The sequence below is a fragment of the Neolamprologus multifasciatus genome, chromosome 6 (assembly GCF_963576455.1).
Source record: "Neolamprologus multifasciatus chromosome 6, fNeoMul1.2, whole genome shotgun sequence".
NCBI lineage: Eukaryota > Metazoa > Chordata > Actinopteri > Cichliformes > Cichlidae > Neolamprologus > Neolamprologus multifasciatus.
Genome location: NC_140444.1, coordinates 36,114,321 through 36,134,237, shown reverse-complemented (window position 1 = coordinate 36,134,237; position 19,917 = coordinate 36,114,321). Strand labels below are relative to the sequence as shown.

The following is a 19,917-nucleotide window of genomic DNA, read 5'->3' as shown; positions in this document are numbered from 1 at the left end:
ATGGACTGGACATACACACACCCACAACCACCTACGCACACAATGGACAACTGTACCCTCAAACACACAATAATAACATGGACTGAACCACCACTCACAACCACTAGCACTTTATAGCCTCTGTAGAAATTATCCACATATCTCACTTATCTTAACTGCACTACTGTATAGTTCTGTGTAAATAATCATACGATAATTTTTAATCCTACAACTGTTTATAACTTGCATAGTTCCCATTTCTGTATAACTGTATATCTCATATTTCTGTATAGTTCTTTATTTCATATTTGTATCCTGTTCATAGCCTGTACATACTTATAGTAATAGAATATTCATAACATACTTCATACCGTGTACATTATAACCAGTGTGGGTCAAGTTACTTGAAAAAAGTAATCAGTAACTAATTACTGGTTACTTCCCCAAAAAAGTAATCCCATTACTGTACTGATTACTTATTTTCAAAAGTAATTAATTACTTAGTTACTTTTTAAAAACACGATTTACAACCTGAATAGGTGATAAAGTGATAGATCTTTCAGCCCAATTCTGCATAATCCATCATACAAAATGTAATCAAATGGAAAAGTCTCTTTTTAAAACTTGTTTTATTAGTTTTAAACTTTTAACTTTATGCATCAAGCAAAAAATTAATTAAATGCAACATTCTCTGACTGGAAGAAATTTGTTTAACATTTAAACCTATTTTCTGCACATTCCAGCACATAAAATAAAATACTTTTTTGTGTTTACACTCAGTCTTTCAAATAGATGCAAGTAAAACACAGCAGAAAATAAATAAAGTCAAAGACTCAGCGGTCCTGTTGCTCTATTTTCACCTGTAAAGCAGGAGTGGGGAAGGCGGAGGTTTACCCTGGTGCAGGTGTGCCGCAGCGGTCAGTTGAAGAATCCGCGAGTTTCTCTGTGAGTTTCCCATTATGTCGTTGCGCACTCGGTGCTTGTTTAGGGTTTTTTTCGGTGTAAAAAGAAGTTTTCTTCCCACGCACAACGGACACTAATGTTTTTGTCACTTTTTATGGAATCAAACTCAAAGTAAGGTCAGTACTTCCACGCTTTAAACGCTGCACGCTCATACTCTCTCCGCACTCGATATATTAGCCACTGTTGATCACGGTTTTAGTAACGCAGCGTTCCTACGGGAAAGTAACAGTAATCTAATTACCGTTTTTGCAATAGTAATCCCTTACTTTACTCGTTACTTGAAAAAAGTAATCAGATTGCCCATCACTGATTATAACATACCATAATAGACCCATTTCTGTAATATACTTACATATCTATATTATTGCTAATATATATTGTAATAAATCTATATCATGGCTAAAACACTTCTGGATGGATGCAAACTGCATTTCGTTGCTCTGTACCTGTGACATGTGCAATGACAATAAAGTTGAATTCTATTCTATTCTATTATCAACTCTGCCAGGGAGGTTAAGGTACACATGAAAAACTGACTTTGATTTTAAAGACTTGATAATTTTGGTTTCCAGTGACTGTTAAGTAGATTTGGTCTCGGCAAATTACCCAGTATGTGTCAGTCGAGACTTCCAGCTAGAATATTCCACTCATCAAGAGTCCGTAGTTCATTTTAGTGAGTCCATCATTTCTGGGGAAGCATATTTGAGCTCTTTTAAGTAACTCACAGACAAAAAACTTGAAGCCACAGATTATCTACTAATCTTTGATGTTTTTGCAAAAAAAAGTTATTTTGTTTTACATCAAGAAGCTCCTGGGCAGTTTCAATTTATGAGATTTATTAAGTTTTTGTACAGCAGATAGTTTGATATTAGAAATGTAATATTTGGCTTTTTTAAAAACTATTTTGTCTTCCATGTTAAAGAACCAAAATATTTTTTTGCTATATTAATCCAATCCAAGTGTATCTGTAAAAAAAGTTGAACTCATTAGTTTTCTCAGATCTCTTTCTTCATAAAAGGCAAGATCTCATCTAAACAATAAAGAAAAAGGTCTGAAATCACCTGAAATAAAGAGTCACAACAGCAGAAACCCTGAAATGTATTTCTTTTAATTTAATTCAAAATAAATACTACCACGGCAATGCAAGTCCACTACTGGGTTCTTGCCCTAATGTTTTGGTAAGAAAACAAACAAGCAAATGATCGAAAAAACGAAAAAAAAAAAAAAAAAAAAAAAAATCAGTTATGCATCCATCATTCTTCAGCGACTTTCAAGAGGTGCCTTTTTAACAACATACAAGGTAACACTGTCTAGAATGACAAACATTAATAAAACAAACACTATGGTATAAAAAGGAGGGAAGGAGAAGGAATTGGGACTGAAGAAACCTGATGAAACCAGCACCGCACACACGCACACACACAGGAAAAAAAACAAACAAACAAATAGATGACAGTCCTCCAAGGCTCCTCTTATAGTTTTTTAAGAAGGTGAAGGGAACAGAAGTACAGTGCAGACTCCATGTTACAGATGTCCTCGCATTTCTGGAGTCGATCGTTTTCAGGGACCATGGTGACATAAGAAAGGCGGGTTGGGGTTCGTCTCCATGGAAACATCCTCATGAATCACAAAAAACCAAACAAACGCAAAACTGAAAAAAACAAAAAAACAAACAAAACCCAAACAAAAAACAGTGGAAGGGTCCATTCATTGACACGTGTTTATTTTTTTCCTTTTAAATGTTTTTTTTCTTCAAAGCAGTTTTTGAATCGTTCGCGGGTGGTTTGGATTTTTCGGTCACTATTCTCATCAGCAAGCTTAACATACAGTCACACAGAAAACAAATGTTTATGCCTCATAAGTGAAGACAAAAAGAACAAAAAAAAAAGGCATTGCATATTTACATCAAGAAGTTTGGGGCCACTTTTTTCTCGCAGTCCTCACAGTCTTCATACACGAGTGTCTCACGGCTCAGTTTTCTTGTGATCTGACATGATCAGTAAATTATTGATACTCTTACTTCAATTTAAATATTTGTCTGTGTGTAAATACATTTCTCTCATAATACTGACAAGATTAATTGGGTCAGGACCCCTGCGTCTGGAGCTGGAAGCCTCACTTCTGCTTAGCATCTGTGTGATAAATTACATTTTCTTCACTAAGATTTGTCATGTAAAAACAGTCTTTGTATCTGTTTGTGAGTCAATATTTCTCCTCTTAAACTGAAAACAATGTTTCTCTTTTTTTTTCTTTAAAAAAAAAAAATCTTTACAGCAATCTTCTTTTTAGGTTCCTGCACAGCTGCAAAACCCTTTCCCTTCACTTTTTACTCACTACTCGATATGTCTCGGTCGTACTTCTCTACCTGCGTCGTTACTTTAACACACAAAGACGTACCAATCCTCACTTCTTCTTCTTAATCTTTCCAAACATCTGTAAATGTACAAAATACTTTCAAGTCGGCAGAATTCTCCAGCAAATCAGATCTGATGTGTGCTCACGGGTGAAAAGGCTGCTTCACAAGGACAGTTTAGCTGACAGTATTTGGGATGATTGGATCGCTTTCCCCAATTCTCCACGGTCAGTTCCACTTCTCGTAGGAAGTGTGATGCATCAGTCAGGCCACTTCTGGGCAGAACTCACTAAACATATGCTAACACTGCCAGTGTGGGAGCCGAGCCTGCGAGCTAGTCCGGACGAGCAAACTCCAGCTGCAGTGTCAGTAACACCAACATGCCCCCTCACTTTCACTACACTCCAAACTCACCGTCTGCTGGTGTGTTTAAGCCGCAAAAGTCCCCACACTGACTGGCAAGCTACTCGTAACCATCGCAACATCCACCTGTAGGGTACCAGGCCATACTCGGACTATCCAATGCTGTAATAAATTCATCACTTTAAGCTGTAGTTGCCCAACTACTGCCTTTAGTTGTAGCTGCGCAGCACATCAGAGAAGGACGCACTACTATCTTCTTATCCATATAATTTTTTTGTCAAACTTACTGTCTGAATGAGTTTGGCAGCTTTCTGATCACTTTCAACAGCAGCTGAGCTGAGAAACAATAAAATATCCACACGTCTTACTGTTTTCAACGAACAAAACACTTCTTCAGCTACATGTCAGAACACACATTGGAACAGGCGACACCAGATTGTCAATTTTGGTTTCTGGATATAACAGCTAGGTTACTTGTGTTAAGGACTCACTATTTGGAGGCTATTGGAGGGGCCTCCATAAAAGCAGAGGCCAGCAGGAATCAGTTCAGTGACCAAAATAACACATGATGGGGACGGAACTACATGAAGCTCAGTCTGAACGGTCAAAAACTTTCTTGTGACTTGACGCATTGAGTTTTTCCTTTCCAGTCACCTTTCTCACTCACTGTGTGTTAATAGACCTCTCTGCATTGAATCATACCTTATAAAGCGCCTTGACGCGACTGTTGTTGTGATTTGGAGCTATATAAATAAAATTTAATTGAAATTCAAAAAGGAAAATAACAAAAAAATAAAAAGTGGTTGTCCAGTGTATACTTTTGTATTTGGTAACTAACTGCAAGTAACTGCAGTGACCTCTTTAGATCGCAAGGCAGTACCAAAGGTCGCCTGGTGGGAGGCAATCTGTCAGACAACTGTGGTCTGACTCAGAGTGACTGAAATCACGCAGATTTCAAAGGCTTGCACATAACCGCTGGATAATTAGAGATAGACTGACAACATGTTGCCAAAGGGAGCCACTCTTCTGTCTCTGTGCAACAGGACACTTGTCTCAGCTGGTTGGCAACTGGTTGTGTTGCATGCGCAAAGCTGCTGATGTCATTTTTAAAGTAAAATTGCCATCCCAAGGCAACCGAACGTCTTATTCAAATCTGTTTCTTTAACACAGTTAATTTGTGCAAAAACATTGTATCCAAGTACAAATCTGACCCCATTAAATTGCAAACTTAGCGGATACAGCAGACTGACTGCTTGACTCCAATGTTATTGTCAAAGTCTTGATGCACCAAAAGTGCTTTGAAGATGGCAGGTGACACAGTTGCAGTGATTCTGTTCATGCTTTGGACTCCAACCACTGTTTTCACTAGTGTGACTGTAGCAATAGAGGGTTAAATAAGCAACCAGAAGCAGGAACAGGAACCAACTACAAAGCAAGGCGCAGCAAGCAAACTGCTTGGCATGTAGACGTGACCTGAGGCTTGGGGCTTCTGCAAGTTGTGGAGCATTCTCGTGTCCCCATGTTTTGCAAAAACAGAAGAAAAGACCATCAAATCTCAGTTTGGAGCAAACTGCCGACTTCACTATGATCATTATAGATAACACTGCGGTTTACTACATCTGAGAGTAAGTGTGTGTGTGTTTCTGTGTGCTATGACAGCATATTCTTGACCCCCATTCAGTCGCAAACTGTACATACATACATGAAGCCATGTTTCCCTGTGTAAACATCCATTCCATTCTAGTCCTACAGCTACAATGAAGAAGAAGAAAAAAAAAAGAGGAGAGGTGGATGATGATGAGGAGAAGAAGCGGCGATGCTGCAGAGAAAGGCCTCGTTCCCCTGCCGGCTGTGGAAAGCTGGAGCGGTTAAGCTGAGTTTGAATGCGGTTGTGCTCTGTGGCGCCTGAGTGAACTGTGCAGTTTCTGGCAGTTTAGTGTTTCTTGTTTCAAAGTAACTTCAAAAAAGCGCAAAAATAAAATAAAAGAAGAGGGAAGTTACTGCGACGAATGAAATGATATAGATTCACCCATTCTCATCTTTCAACTTCTCTTTTCTGTTTGTTTTTTGTAATCTGTAGGCTCACTGTGATTTTCATCACCATGGATTTGGGAAATGTGCGCTGCCATGGCAAATGTACGAGGAAGAGTTTTTTTTTTCTTTTTTTTTTTTTTTTAAATGAGTGAACCATGAGCCATGCACTTCTTCTCACCTATTTATGACCTTTCACATCCCAGAACCCACCCACCCTCTCCCCTGATGAAAAATCCCAATCCCCAAAAACAACAAAAACACCACCCTGTAGGTATGATGCAAAACATCTGCACACATAAGGCAACATTTTTGGTTTTTTGTTCCCTAAAACGGCTCTTCCAAACCAAGTGCAAAAAAGTTAAAAGAAGAACAAAAAAATGGGCAGAAACAACAAACAAACAAAAATATTAACGCAACCTAGGTCGACAACTTAATACTGACAGAAAGAAAAAAAAAATAACAAAAACATTGCCTTCTGCAGTAAATAGCGCTGAAAATGTAGGAGACTTATTTTTTAGTGTGGGGAGACCGGCTGGAGTCTATCCCACTGTGCAAAAACCTCTTTTAAAGTCCCTAAAAAGACTTCTCCCCCTCTGCAAGGAGGCAGAGAAGAAGAAAAAGAGGGGAGACTGGTGTTTTTTTTTTGTTTTGTTTTTTTTTTCCTAAAATGGCTACGCGTTTTCCTCAAAATGGCCACAAATGGGGACGATACTGCCTGGCTGGGCTGGAGCTCACTCTCGGCCGCTGGCCGAGTAGGAGAACTGTGGGAAATGAGGCCTTCGCTCGTTGTCTGCTGCATCCATCCCGTCCTCATCGTCTGTAAAAACACAAACAGGAAAACATAAGAATGTTCCAATTATGGACAGTGAGGTTGTCCTTACAAACTTTAACGGCAGTTATCCTGACTCTCCTCAAATATTCAGTCTGTCAAATACTAATACTGTTTTCATTTGCAGTTTGTGTTTAGAGCCAGTGCCATGCAAACACGCTAAACTGTCATGTTTTGGCTGTGTACAGGCAGGAGAAGGACCCAAACGCAAAACTCACGACAACGAAATTAAACTCAAAAAGCTGCTTTATTGCAGAATGGCATGGAAAACTAAACTGGGACATGGGTAAACTGAAACGCAAGGAAACACAGCCATGAGGGAGACTACGACAGTGACAAAGAGAAACACAGGGCTTAAATAGACAGAGGGATAACGAGGGAATGAGACACAGAAGAAGAGCACAGCTGGGAGTAATCAGGCTGGACAAGACAAGGGAAGCAAAACTAGAAACACTCACATGAGACATGGACCTTCAAAGTAAAACAGGAAACACACTGACTGAACTCTAAACATGCAAACTTAACAGCAACTGAGAAGACAGAACATAGGGACCAGAAACATGGTACAAAATAGTCACAGTAGACACAACATTGAACACAGGAAAGCCATATTACAAAGCCAACGAACTAAACCTATGATAACCATAACTGAAATCTAGGGAAACAAGAAACAGTACAACAAAGGACTCAAAACATAATCCATAATATAAAAACACAAGATCTCTTCAAAATAAAATAGGAAACATAATGAGACGCAGACATGACAACCAGAACTTGACAACGTAAGACACAGACATGAAACACATGAAGAGCAGGGGAGACTTAACAGGGGTTGGAAGACACAAGGAGAATCTAATAACAAAGAACTAAAAAAACTCATGAGCTTAATCATATAAACATCCAAATAAACTAAACTCAAAACACTGAGTCATAAGACCCAGGATCGTGACATAAACTCACAATAGCTGCTGGCAGTGTCGTCTCAGTCAGTTAATACGATGCAATAAATTGCAGTGAATGTGCACTTACATTTCTCCGGTGGAGTGATGGTGATGGTCTGTGCTGTGAACTCTTCATCGAAGTAGCGCGTGTCTGTCTCAGAGGTGACCTGAGGCTGGAAGGGTGGTACCAACTGGGACGGACAGAAAGCAGAGAGTGGTGGTGTTGTATCACTGAGGGGTTCAGTCTTCAAACAGCTTCACATATGCTGTTGTTTCAACTGACGGAACACTTTTTTTGTCAAATTACTTTTTCTTTTATCAGTCGTGCAAATATAACACAGATTTTAATAAAGCATTTTACCCTCAGACTACAGACACCCTCTGTACTTTTAAGATTAGGCTTAAAATTCACCTTTACTAATTAGGTCATGCATTTTTTACAGTTAGGGTTAGATATTTTTGTTCACCTTAAACAGAACTCAAATAGAATAATCGAATAGAATAGTCCTTTAATTGTCCCACAAGGGGGAAATTTGGTTGTAACAGCAGCCAAAAAGACAAACAAACAGTACACAGGACACTCTTACATGTTTACATTAAGGACAATGGTTACTATAAATAGAGAGTACTGTACAGTTATTAAATTAAATAAAAATAATTACAGGTAAGAGGCAAACCAGGTTGTAGTGCGATTTGGTTAATTAACTAACTTATTGCAGTTACAGCATTGATGTAAACATCTATGTTTGTTGGGAGCAGTTCTGATTGTACAGTCTGACAGCTGCAGGGAGGAAGGACCTGCAGAAACGCTCCTTCATGCATCGAGGATGCAGCAGTCTGTCACTGAAGGAGCTCTACAGTTCAGCAACATCTACATGCATGTGGTGGGAGACTCTGTCCATCAGAGATGTTATTTTGGCCATCAAACAAATCAAACATTTAGAACCTTTTTTTTCTTTTTACTTTATTAAAATTATTTTGGTGAGTTCTAAACTTTTAGGTAGTCTAACATACACTAATACAAACAAATTATCACCAGACTACATAGTGTGTTATGTTTCTTCATTAGACATACAAAAAAGGCAAATTTCAGGGGAATACAGTTTCCTGGTCCAAATGCGAACACAGAAGAACTGGGAAATAATCAGTTTAAAACTTCAAACCATATTATTGTCTGTGTCTCCAATACGCACATGGGAGGCCTGGGTGGACACGTTATTATGAAAGCTCAAGATGAGAAAAAAAACAACATACAAATATGTATAAAACGACCTGGTGGTACTTGTCTGACTGTGTTATAGTGTTCAAATGAAATAATGATGAGGTAATGTTTTGTCCTTTTCGTTCCATTTTGGATTTTACACGTCAGCCAGACTTCTTTTGAAAAATACGGTAACCCTGATACCAGAATACCTCAGAAACACTGTTTGAATCGATTTCGATTGAAGTGACGATGACGTCTAGCAGCTAAATCCTGCTCTCACCTTCTTGTCGTAGACGTCCTGCCAGTCGATTGTGCCAAAGAAACTGTGCCGCATGATCTCCTTAGCGTCATCCGGTCCACCGCCCAACCTGTCAACCAACACACAGAATAAGAAAGAGATGGCGTCAAAGTCATACATCAAATAGCGCTCTCACAAAGTCTCCATCAATGGAACCAGAATATCCACCTGCTACTGATCCCAAAATAACTTGATGGGGTGAACAAGTTCGCTCAGTGAAGCTGCAGTAGCCTCTTTTCACTGGCGTCTTCGTTAGACACAGAAAATGCTTCAGGGATGATAAGAGTGGAAACTTGAACGCAGCCACCAGCTGGTTTTGCCTGAGAACATTTGAGCTGGGCACCCATTAACATAAAGAGAGTTTGTGCTCTCATCAAGTGTGTGCAAGATTATTAATTTAAGCAATTGTATGTAAGAACATGTTATCTGGATATGTAACCACTTTGCCAAAGTCTCCAAAGACCCAAATTCCACCTCAAGATGAAATTAGTTAAAGTTAGGATGTTGAGGAAGCACAGAGGCTCAAGTCTGCCATTAACTGGAAACTGCTGGAACACACAATAATAATACGTTTTACAGGGACAGAGAAGGTACTGACCAACAAAGAAGCACCTGCTCCAAAATCGACAGCTTCAAACAAAACTATAATTTGCTGATTTTCACCCATCCATCCATTCATTCGCTTCCGCTTATCCTTTTCAGGGTCGCGGGGGGCGCTGGAGCCTATCCCAGCTGTCATAGGGCGAGAGGCGGGGTGCGCCCTGGACAGGTCGCCAGTCTGTCGCAGGGCCAACACACAGGGACAGACAACCATTCGCACTCACATTCACACCTAGTGACAATTTGGATTATCCAATTAACCTATCCCCACAAGCTGCATGTCTTTGGACGGTGGGAGGAAGCCGGAGTACCCGGAGGGAACCCACGCAAACATGGGGAGAACATGCAAACTCCACACAGAAAGACCCCGGCCTGATGGTGGAATTGAACTCAGGACCTTCTTGCTGTGCTGCAACAGTGCTAACCACCGTGCCGCCCTGCTGATTTTCACCCGTACAAGCCAAATGCCTTCTGGAGAAAGGTTTTATGGTCAGAGAAGATAAAGATTAATTTATCTAACCACAATGACATGAGGTATGTTTAGAAAAGTAAAGCTGAGGCTTTGAAATGCTGCTAGCAGCAAAATGCACCTGGTTGAAGTGCAACTTGCATGCTGCATTTGCCTGCCTGCCACATTAAGCACATCTCTCATACAGTTTAAAAAAAAGGTTGGTTAAAATTTAGTTTTCTTAGTTTTCTTATCCATTTGAAAAGACCTGACAGAAAGGCCTGTTGCACCTGTACATTTTAAGCGTGCTATCAGTGACAGAAAACCGCTGAGTGAACCTCAGGCAGTCAGCAGGTTTTCCATTCGTAGCTAAGTCAGTAGTGAAGTCAGGACTCGTGGAGAGTCTTTGTGTCAATGAGGGGACTCTGTCTAAACAGGACAGGGCAGTTAGCAATAAAAAGAACTTCACTGCACAGGTAAGCTGATCACAATTAAATTTGCATGCATACCGTTTGTTGGGGTCCTTAATGAGCAGCCCTGACAGGAGTGACTTGGCGTCAGCTGACAGGGTTCGTGGGAATTTTATCTCTTCCATGAGGATGAGCTCAAACAGCTTCTCGTGGTCCTGGTTGTAGAAGGGCAGGCGTCCGCACATCATCTCATATGTCACCACGCCCAAACCCCACCAGTCCACTGCACGTCCATAGTCATTGTCCTCTAGCACCTGAGGATTTACACAAAAACCCTTTTACTGTATTGTTCCCACGAGCCCCATTTGTATTTCATTCAGAAGAAGCCCTACATAAAAGGTTCTCCTCTGTGACTGTTTATATTAAAAGCCAAGAGGCCGCTATCATTATGATTAGCTCGACTGAGAACTTCACAAAAATTCTTTTTTCAACCTTTAACTATGTGATAACCTCTTTCATATCCTCTTTATGAAGCAAACAACTTTCTAGTTCTCCACTGAGAACCACATTAAAAGAAGTGAGATCAGTTACCCACTGGAAAGAAAACACTTCATCAGAGGAACTGCCTCCTAGGGCACTTCCACATTGGACCTGGTAGTTGCTGGGTGGTGACACACAGACAAACAGAGGATCCGAAAAACAGTTTCCTTCCTGAATTTGTCACAGAGGACAAACCGGAGAAATTTGGTTTTGTTTTTTTAATCTTATGCTCTCTTTCTCGTCTTTTATAGCCATGGGAAGGTTTGTCAACATCTGAAACCCAAAATTCAGATAATAGTCTTTATGTGTATCTGGTGTGACCGCTGACCTCAGGAGCCAAGTACTCCGGTGTTCCACAGAAGGTTTTCATAGTGGCAGTGTCAGTGATGCCTTCTTTGCAGAGACCAAAGTCAGTGATCTTGATGTGGCCATCTTTGTCCAACATGAGGTTCTCCAGCTGATGAGTAGTTGAGGAGAAGAATAAAACCCATTAACCTTTACTGTATCCTTTTATAAGCAGTAAATTCAGAATAATAACGGACACTTCTCAGATCTCACACAGAGCAGGTGTACTTTACCTTCAGATCACGGTACACGATCTTGGCAGAATGCAAATAATCTAACGCAGAGACGATCTCAGCGCCATAGAAACGGGTGCGGTCCTCTGAAAAAACTCTCTCTCTTGACAAGTGGAAAAATAGCTGTGGAGAGGGAAACAACATGAATTCATGCAGTTTAGATATGTTTCTCTTATCAAGTGATAATTCACTTGGTGAAATCACGACTCAATAGCTTCAGCAAGCAAACACAACTTTGAATTACACACAGTTTTAGTCCAAACAAAAGCAGAATCCTTGTTCAGTTTAATAGAATAGAATAGAATAGAATAGAATAGAATAGAATGCCTTTTATTGTCACTATACAGTTGTACAATGAGATCTCCTACTCAGTGCAAACATGCTGGGGGTGGGGGGGCACAGTTCTGCAGCACTATATGCATATGGACAGTATTAACAGAGAAATAATATATAAAATGTACAAATATACACAAGCCAGTTTTAAAAAGTAATAAATAACTTTTTAAAGCAAATCTATAAAGGAGACCAAGTCTCCATGTCACTCACACATTTAATAGATTCAATATAGATAGAATTAAAAAAAATCTACAAACACTTAAAGTTGCTTAAAATCATTTTATATCATAATTGTCACTTTATGGTCATAAATTAAACTAAATAAACCCTGAACTGATTCGTGCTTTAAAATGATGAAACTATTACCACAATGGAACCACAAAAGTTCAGACTTCCCAGTGAAACGTAACACTATCTAGTGAGAGACTGCTTGCTGTAAAAGCACTTTGAATCTCATACCGTCATGTTAATCAACATTATTCAATAATTTTTAAAAATCCTTGTATGTTAAACGAAAACATCTCTCATCAAAGTGCTATTTAAAAAGTCTCTGAGTGACTTCTTACCTCTCCTCCGTTGACATACTCCATTACAAAGCACAGCCGATCCTTTGTCTGGAATGAATACTTCAGAGACTGTGAAAAATATTAAAATATATTTTAAACTCAGACGCGCCATTTGTTTCAAACGCAACACAAAAGCTCTTTGAATCGAGTGCATCTTTCCAGCTGTTATTCTTCACAACACTTCTTAAGAGTCTCTGCACAGATGCTAGTAGTCATAGCTTGTTTGGACAAAATGCAAATTACAACTTGGTTCAAGTGCCTGTATGTGGTGCAATGATACATGCAATCTAACCATACTTACAGTTAGGAATGGATGCCGAGTATTTTTTAAAACCCTACTTTCTGTGAGAGTGTGAGCAACTTCATCCTGTTCAAAAAGATTAAAGAGCAATGATTAGTGAGGAGGAAAAAGGAGCTCGTCTCTAAAAAGATCAAGCCAATACTGAGCTGAAATCTAAAATTTGAGAGAATGTTTGATATGAATGTGCTTCATCTAACAAATGCAAAACACCAAATATTAGAAGGCAGACATGCTGTAATTAGATTCAGATTAGATTCGTCAAATATGTAACAGTAGATTCAAAAAATAAGGCTGATCATTTAAAAGAGGACCTTGGCAATGATGACTTCTTTTTTGAGGATTTTCATGGCGTAGTAGGTGCCGCTCGCCTTCTCCCTCACCAGAATGACTTTACCAAAAGTGCCTTTGCCCAGAAGCTTCAAATAGTCAAAGTCATTCATTGTCTGTGGAAAGAAATATCAGGAAAAAGTTGTCATCAGCATTTCTCCAGTCTTCAGTACACTTCATCTTCAAAGCAATATGCTTAAAGTAAACCAGTCAGTTCACAAACTGGGACATAGAAGAATGGTCAGATCAACAATACTGATTTTTACTGTATATACCACAAACACGTTGTATTGTGAGCAGAGATGGGCAGTAATCCGATTACTTTTTTCAAGTAACGAGTAAAGTAAGGGATTACTATTGCAAAAACGGTAATTAGATTACCGTTACTTTCTCGTAGGAACGCTGCGTTACTGCGTTACTAAAACCGTGATTTTTTTTGCGAGAATGTCTCATGACAGTGACGTAAGCGAGTCCGTCGTTCGTGACAACAGCTGTGTGCAGATCAACAATGGATCATATATCGAGTGCGGGAGAGAGTATGAGCGTGCAGCGTTTAAAGCGTGGAAGTACTGACCTTACTTTGAGTTTGATTCCATAAAAAGTGACAAAAACATTAGTGTCCGTTGTGTGTGGGAAGAAAACTTCTTTTTACAGCGAAACAAACCCCTAAACTTCCAAGCAAGCACCGAGTAGCTACGACGTAATGGAAACTCACAGAGAAACTCGCGGATTCTTCCACTGACCGCTGCGGCACACCTGCACCAGGGTAAACCTCCGCCTACCCCACTCCTGCTTTACAGGTGAAAATAGAGCAACAGGACCGCTAGTCTTTGACTTTATTTATTTTCTGCTGTGTTTTACTTGCATCTATTTGAAAGACTGAGTGTAAACACAAAAAATATTTTATTTTATGTGCTGGAATGTGCAGAAAATAGGTTTAAATGTTAAACAAATTTCTTCCAGTCAGAGAATGGTGCATATAATTAAATTTTTGCTTGATGCATAAAGTTAAAAGATTAAAACTAATAAAACAAGTTTTAAAAAGAGACTTTTCCATTTGATTACATTTTGTATGATGATTATGCAGAAAAAGTAGAATTGGGCTGAAAGATCTATCGCTTTATCACCTATTCAGGTTGTAAATCATGTTTTTAAAAAGTAACTAAGTAATTAATTACTTTTGAAAATAAGTAATCAGTGAAGTAACGGGATTACTTTTTTGGGGAAGTAATCAGTAATTAGTTACTGATTACTTTTTTCAAGTAACTTGACCAACACTGATTGTGAGTCCTTGATACTGCAAGTCAAAAACAGCATTTTAACCTCAACTGCTTTATTACAGTTGGACTTTTATGCTTCTTCTTATTTTCTGTCATATTTGTAGCGGTACGACAGTGGATGTTCAGGTTTCCGGAAATTAGGTCAGCGTGTGTAGCAGTAATCCAGATGAACCAAAAGCTCAGGTTTCACACTGCTTTAAACACGCGGTTTCACACAGTTTTTTCTAGTTAAAGAAACAAGAGCAGACACAGATATCTTGCTGTTCAGATTTTACGTTATTTAGAGGCACTCAGTCAGCAGGGACGCTGGCCTAAAGAGATTAAGAAGCGAGCTAAAACAGCTTGTTTCAGGTGAGAGTGGGCATGCTTCAAGGCCCAGCATATGATAAACAAGGATTATTTTGAACTGTAACTCATGAAAAACTACTCTAGGAGAGTTCCAGCAATAAAAGTATGAAGCTGGAAATGAGAATTAAAGCAGTCTCTACCTTTCGTTTGTAGTGGCTAATGGAGGTGTCCATCTCCTCCTCGTTGACGTTTTCAATCTGGGAGGTGGGGCTGCACAAGATGCCCTCCTCCTCCTGCTTGGCTAGTGACTCTGCTACCATCTGGATGGCCTCAGCCCACTCGTCCCTGTAGGAGATATGTGGAAACAACATCATAGATTAAACGTCAAAAGTCTATTTTCTAAATTTCTTAAAAAGATGGTTAAATTAAACTATATGCCTTCCGTATAGGAAAGGTTAAAGTTTTCATAACGTCACACTGTGCAAAGTATTCTTCTTTAGTTCGACAGCTTCCGGCTGCACATTTTTGGTCAAGTTCTTAAGATTTGTAGTAGTAGTAGTAGTAGTATGAAGTGTTAATTCAAACAGGTAATCTCTTGGAGACTGACTCCTCTTTTTCAAGAAGAATCTGTCTGCAGAAAAACGTAAAAAAAACCCTGAGAAAAACACATAATAATACTGTGATTAAATTCAATCAAGGATCAAAGGTAAGCATGAAATCTTTACAGCAGAGTCTTATAAATAAAAATTTGCTGGGGGCCTAAATATGAGATACAATGGTGAGTAAGAACAGAATCACTGGTGATGATCTTGATCTGTATGTTAATAATCCAAGCGGCACTCTGTCAATCTTTATAAATGTGGGCAATTGTTTTAAAATGCAATGTGAAAAAAATGACGAAACTCCGACTTCTTTTTCTTGCATCGTTTAGAGTCCTCAGTGTTCAGTTTAAGACATTTTCTTAAGATGTTTGTTACATTTTTTTCTTGCCTTTTAAAACTTTTTAAGGAACCTTTTGGATATACTTGGTCAAAACAAAACTGTTCTTCAGGGTCTCTCACAGGCGATCCACCATCCTCAAAACCAACCAAATCTGTGATAAAACCACCCCCACTCATGTGTTTAGTTTAATGTTGTTAGTAACAAATCATTTCACATCAGGTATCAGGTCTTTGTGCGTACATTTTTTTAGTGTTTACTTGCAAAACTTGACTTTCCATCTCAGTCCCACTCACTTCCTGACTGTCTTCTCATTGTGTTGATTGAATCCTGCTGTGTAAAGTAATTAGAATTTAATTCAACCATTTCCATAATCTGACCCACTCCTTTCATATTAGGTAATGACTCTCTTATCTTTTTATTAAATATAATTTATTTTTTCTTCATAATAAATACACACAGTCAATGGAAGCCCACAATCAGTGTAAAATGTGTTTCACTGTTGAGTGTCTAATAAATTATTTACATTAAAAGAGCTGCAATGCATTTCCGTGTTCTCTGTCAAACATGCACACTGTTCTAAACGCTGCATTTCTTTCCTACTAATCTTGGCATTTTATGTCAGTGAGATAGGATATTGCTAATATGATTACTTCATCCCTAGAGGTATTTCTGTGAACACGGAAGCCTTACCAATCTGCCTTCGTAGATCTGCGTTTAATATCAAAGCCAATCAGAAGAAAGTTGACTTAAAGAGAGAGATACTTGTTTCAGAAGGAAGGGGGGGTTGAACAGTGGTGTGGTGCCTCATAGTAAGAAGGTTCTGGATTCAAGCCTCTCAGGTTTAGATTGATTTGTGATTCTAAATTTCCCTGCGAAGAATACAGACAGGGCAGCGCACCCTACATCTTGCCTTTGGTCAACTAAACTCAGCTAAACAAGCATCAAAAGGACATTATTTTTAACTATAAATCAGGCAAAGTTATTTAAATAGAATCTACGTAACTTTCTGTAATATTTTTTCTCCTTTTCCTTAAGATGTATACCTTTCTTTTTTTAGAAGGATCTTCTTCATTATCCAAGGCTGCTGTAATAGTGAAATATAGGAATTTGTAAGACAACAGCTCACCTCTCATCAGGAGTGTCAACATGAAAAGTTCTTTCGATGACTGTCGTCCACTGCAGACAGCGGATGATAAAGGTGTTTGGCTTTGGCCGCTCCGTCTTCATCAGCTGGCATTCTGACAGTCACACAGAGAGATGTGTTGAGTCGTACAAAGTTTGTGATGTTTGAAACGTGCGATGATCCACTCGTGGCTTACTTGCTACAGAGAAGTTGTTGAGTGGGTAGGCCAAGTCAGAGTCTTGTGGTTTGTCTTTGTAGCCGATGAAAGAGCCGTCTGTCTTCAGCAGAAAGTAGCGTGGTCGCCAATTCTTGATGTACTCTCCTGCAGGTAGGGAATAAAAGATAAAAATGGCACCAACAGTTCATACCCTGGTACTATCACGTCTTTTTAAACTTTTCATAAGTCTGTTCTATAAAATAGAATTAAGTACCAGTGCCAGCTCCTAATCCACACATTACCACTGAGACCACTTTGGACTTTTATTTACTGGTGTTTTCATCATGAAGACCTCACACTCAACTAATGATTGCTGGGGAATGCTGTTCAAGTTCAGAAAGATCCAGAGATTACTCTTTCAACTAGGATTAAAAACGTCTGCAAAGTCACAAACGAGTCATCACTTTAAAACCTAGTAATTGTTATTTTGTGTAATTTTTTGTTTTACTCTCATTTTAGCTTCACCCCCAAACTCCATATAACAATTTATGTGTTGCTTCCCTGCTATTCGGAGTCATCAATTTGTGACATAATTACAACAAATGCTGTAATTATGCTGTGCTATATCCATGTTACTTGGGTACATGGGGCGATCGTGGCTCAAGAGTTGGGAGTTCGCCTTGTAATTCGAGCCCCGGCTTGAACAATCTCGGTCGTTGTGTCCTTGGGCAAGACACTTTACCCGTTGCCTACAGGGTCAGAGGGCCCGGTGGTGCCAGTGTCCGGCAGCCTTGCCTCTGTCAGTGCGCCCCAGGGTGGCTGTGGCTACAATGTAGCTGCCATCACCAGTGTGTGAATGGGTGGATGACTGGATGTGTAAAGCGCTATACAAATACGGGATATCTTGATAAATTAGAGAGTCATACTAGCACCAGAGTTAACAAAGAACTGTGATATCAATGATTAACATCTGAACCGCTTTACGGTCTATCAAACAAGTCAAACCCTGAAGAAACTATGACATGTGATGACTCACAAGGCTTCAGAAAAAAACAACAACAGTCTTATGAGAAGGATAAAGGCTTCGGCATGAGACAGTGTCTACTGTCTGTCAGTGAGACAACTGCCGCTGACAGCAGCTCTACTTTAAGGGTAAAGTAAGCCATTTTAGGGTCATTTATTAGACCAAAAAAACTCAACATTGTCGCAATTACTTATTGTCAGCAGATTAAACGGGGAACCCTCCTGGCTCTAAGCAGCTGACAATTAGCTTGCTAAACATTAACAGCTAGTTATAGGCTAACATTATGCCAGCTAATGTAAACACGCGAGCTTCACTGAATCATGAATTGATATCTGAACGTTTTACAGCCTCATTCAGAGTAAACAAACATGGTGATGCAGCATATTGTCAGCTGAGGTAAACCGTAGACTGACAGCCTACATTCATTACAGGTGAACGGTGGCAAGAACAGCTCTTTGTCCTAGAGTGGCCAGCATAGCTAGGATTGTGCACTTGAATTGGGAGGGAAAACAGATTGTTGTCATCAGTCTGACATCCATTGGTGAGATTTTACATACTGCACCTTTAAAGCTGGAGAAAGTTTTTTGAATGTATTTTTTGTCTCAACAGTCCACATCTTTGCTTAACAGAAATGTGCTGTATGTCCAGATATTTGTACAGTGGAACAGTAGAACTACATTTTTTATATCAGTTGAGCCATTACTCATATAAATCTCTTCAAAATGTGTACTATGTCTGGTCCTGCCCTACTTGACCTTTCAATCTGAATGATTTCCCATTAAGTTACAGTTTAAATCTATACCTGATCACATTAAACAACTTGCAGCTTCAGCTGGTCTTGCTTGGCCTCCCTCTTCCTTACTCCCAGGAGAGGGAACTTCCAACTCATTTACAACTTCTTTAGTCCATCCTCTTTAAACAAGCTATTTAAGGTTCTCTTGTTTTAAGGTCACCCTATCTGTAAGCCCCCTTCCTTCTGATTAACAAAAAGGTTTAAAAGTTTAAACAACAGGTTGGTGGGACCTCTGTGCCAACAGTCAGAGCAATGTGACATCACTGAATCCAAAAGTAGACCCCCCCCCCAAAAAAACAAACAAACAAACAAACAAACAAAAACACACACACACAGCCTGAAGCCCAAGTCTTTGGCTCACAGGGATACATTGTAGAGACACTAAAGTCTTTTTTTTTAATCTTCGGCCATGTTTAATATAAACTTCTACCTTTATAGCAGCAGATATGAAAAAATGAAGGAGAGGATAACAGATCCCTTTTAACATCTGTCAAATTAGATTAAAAAATTTAACTGATATGTGAAACATTTTACTTTCATTCTGTGAAAACTAGCTATAGTGCAAAACTGTACTTCCTCTGCTTTGTTTTAAACCAGCTATATGTAAAAATGTGTGTTCCCCACGCCCACTAATATGTAATGTGGAAACTGTGTCCAAACTTTCCTGAACTTAATGTGAACTCTTGAGTTTTGATGTTGAAACAACACAGAGAGCTTGTGAGGACAGCGTCCCTGAGACGGACATTAAGGCTGAATTATAAGAACACACAGAGGCGCAATAAACAATTCAGGGACTTGTGGGGGCCAGATAGGAAGGAACCAGAGTGTTAGGTCATCCTCTGTATGCTCATAGTGCCACTGAGAAACTTCCCCCTGCCTGCCTGCCAGCCAGCCAAAAGCCCTGAGCTCATACCAGACAAACCCACCTTCAGCAAACACAAACACACACACACACACACTTACACAAACACAAAAACCAGTGTGGGAAATAAAACACACCAGCAAAGTGCAGTTCAGACTGGGCTGCAGCCCTGCAAAGCTTGCCTTCACTGCTCAATGTCTGGCAGGTAAACAACCATTGTTTGGAGGTTCTGTGCTTCAAACTGGCATGGCGGCTCAGGCCATGTCCACACATAGCTGGATAAAAACAAATCTGTTATGACTGAAGCCGGTGTGTTGAAAAGCACAAGCGGTGTCTTTTTAAGCCCTCTTAGCAGTGAACTGATCTTAAAAATAAATT

The 19,917-nt window shown here is 39.4% G+C and overlaps 1 protein-coding gene across 2 annotated transcripts in view; it reads right to left on the bottom strand.

Annotated features, from left to right (window-relative positions):
* Window positions 1-2,034: 2,034 nt before the first annotated feature.
* The window catches only part of akt3b (v-akt murine thymoma viral oncogene homolog 3b), a 30,905-nt gene continuing 13,022 nt past the window's right edge, over window positions 2,035-19,917 (bottom strand). Inside the window, exons 3-14 of one of the 2 annotated variants that reach the window (XM_085164288.1) lie at window positions 16,900-17,025; window positions 16,707-16,818; window positions 14,839-14,983; window positions 13,055-13,186; window positions 12,744-12,809; window positions 12,443-12,511; window positions 11,541-11,663; window positions 11,291-11,419; window positions 10,522-10,736; window positions 8,947-9,034; window positions 7,551-7,653; window positions 2,035-6,509 (exon numbers count right to left, since the gene is read on the bottom strand). In XM_085164288.1, the coding sequence (XP_085020414.1) occupies window positions 6,424-6,509; window positions 7,551-7,653; window positions 8,947-9,034; window positions 10,522-10,736; window positions 11,291-11,419; window positions 11,541-11,663; window positions 12,443-12,511; window positions 12,744-12,809; window positions 13,055-13,186; window positions 14,839-14,983; window positions 16,707-16,818; window positions 16,900-17,025 (1,394 nt within the window). In that variant the 3' untranslated portion in view covers window positions 2,035-6,423. Of the gene's footprint in view, window positions 6,510-6,555; window positions 6,681-7,471; window positions 7,654-8,946; window positions 9,035-10,521; window positions 10,737-11,290; window positions 11,420-11,540; window positions 11,664-12,442; window positions 12,512-12,743; window positions 12,810-13,054; window positions 13,187-14,838; window positions 14,984-16,706; window positions 16,819-16,899; window positions 17,026-19,917 lie in introns of those variants that run through there. The other variant, XM_085164289.1, reaches the window with a different exon arrangement.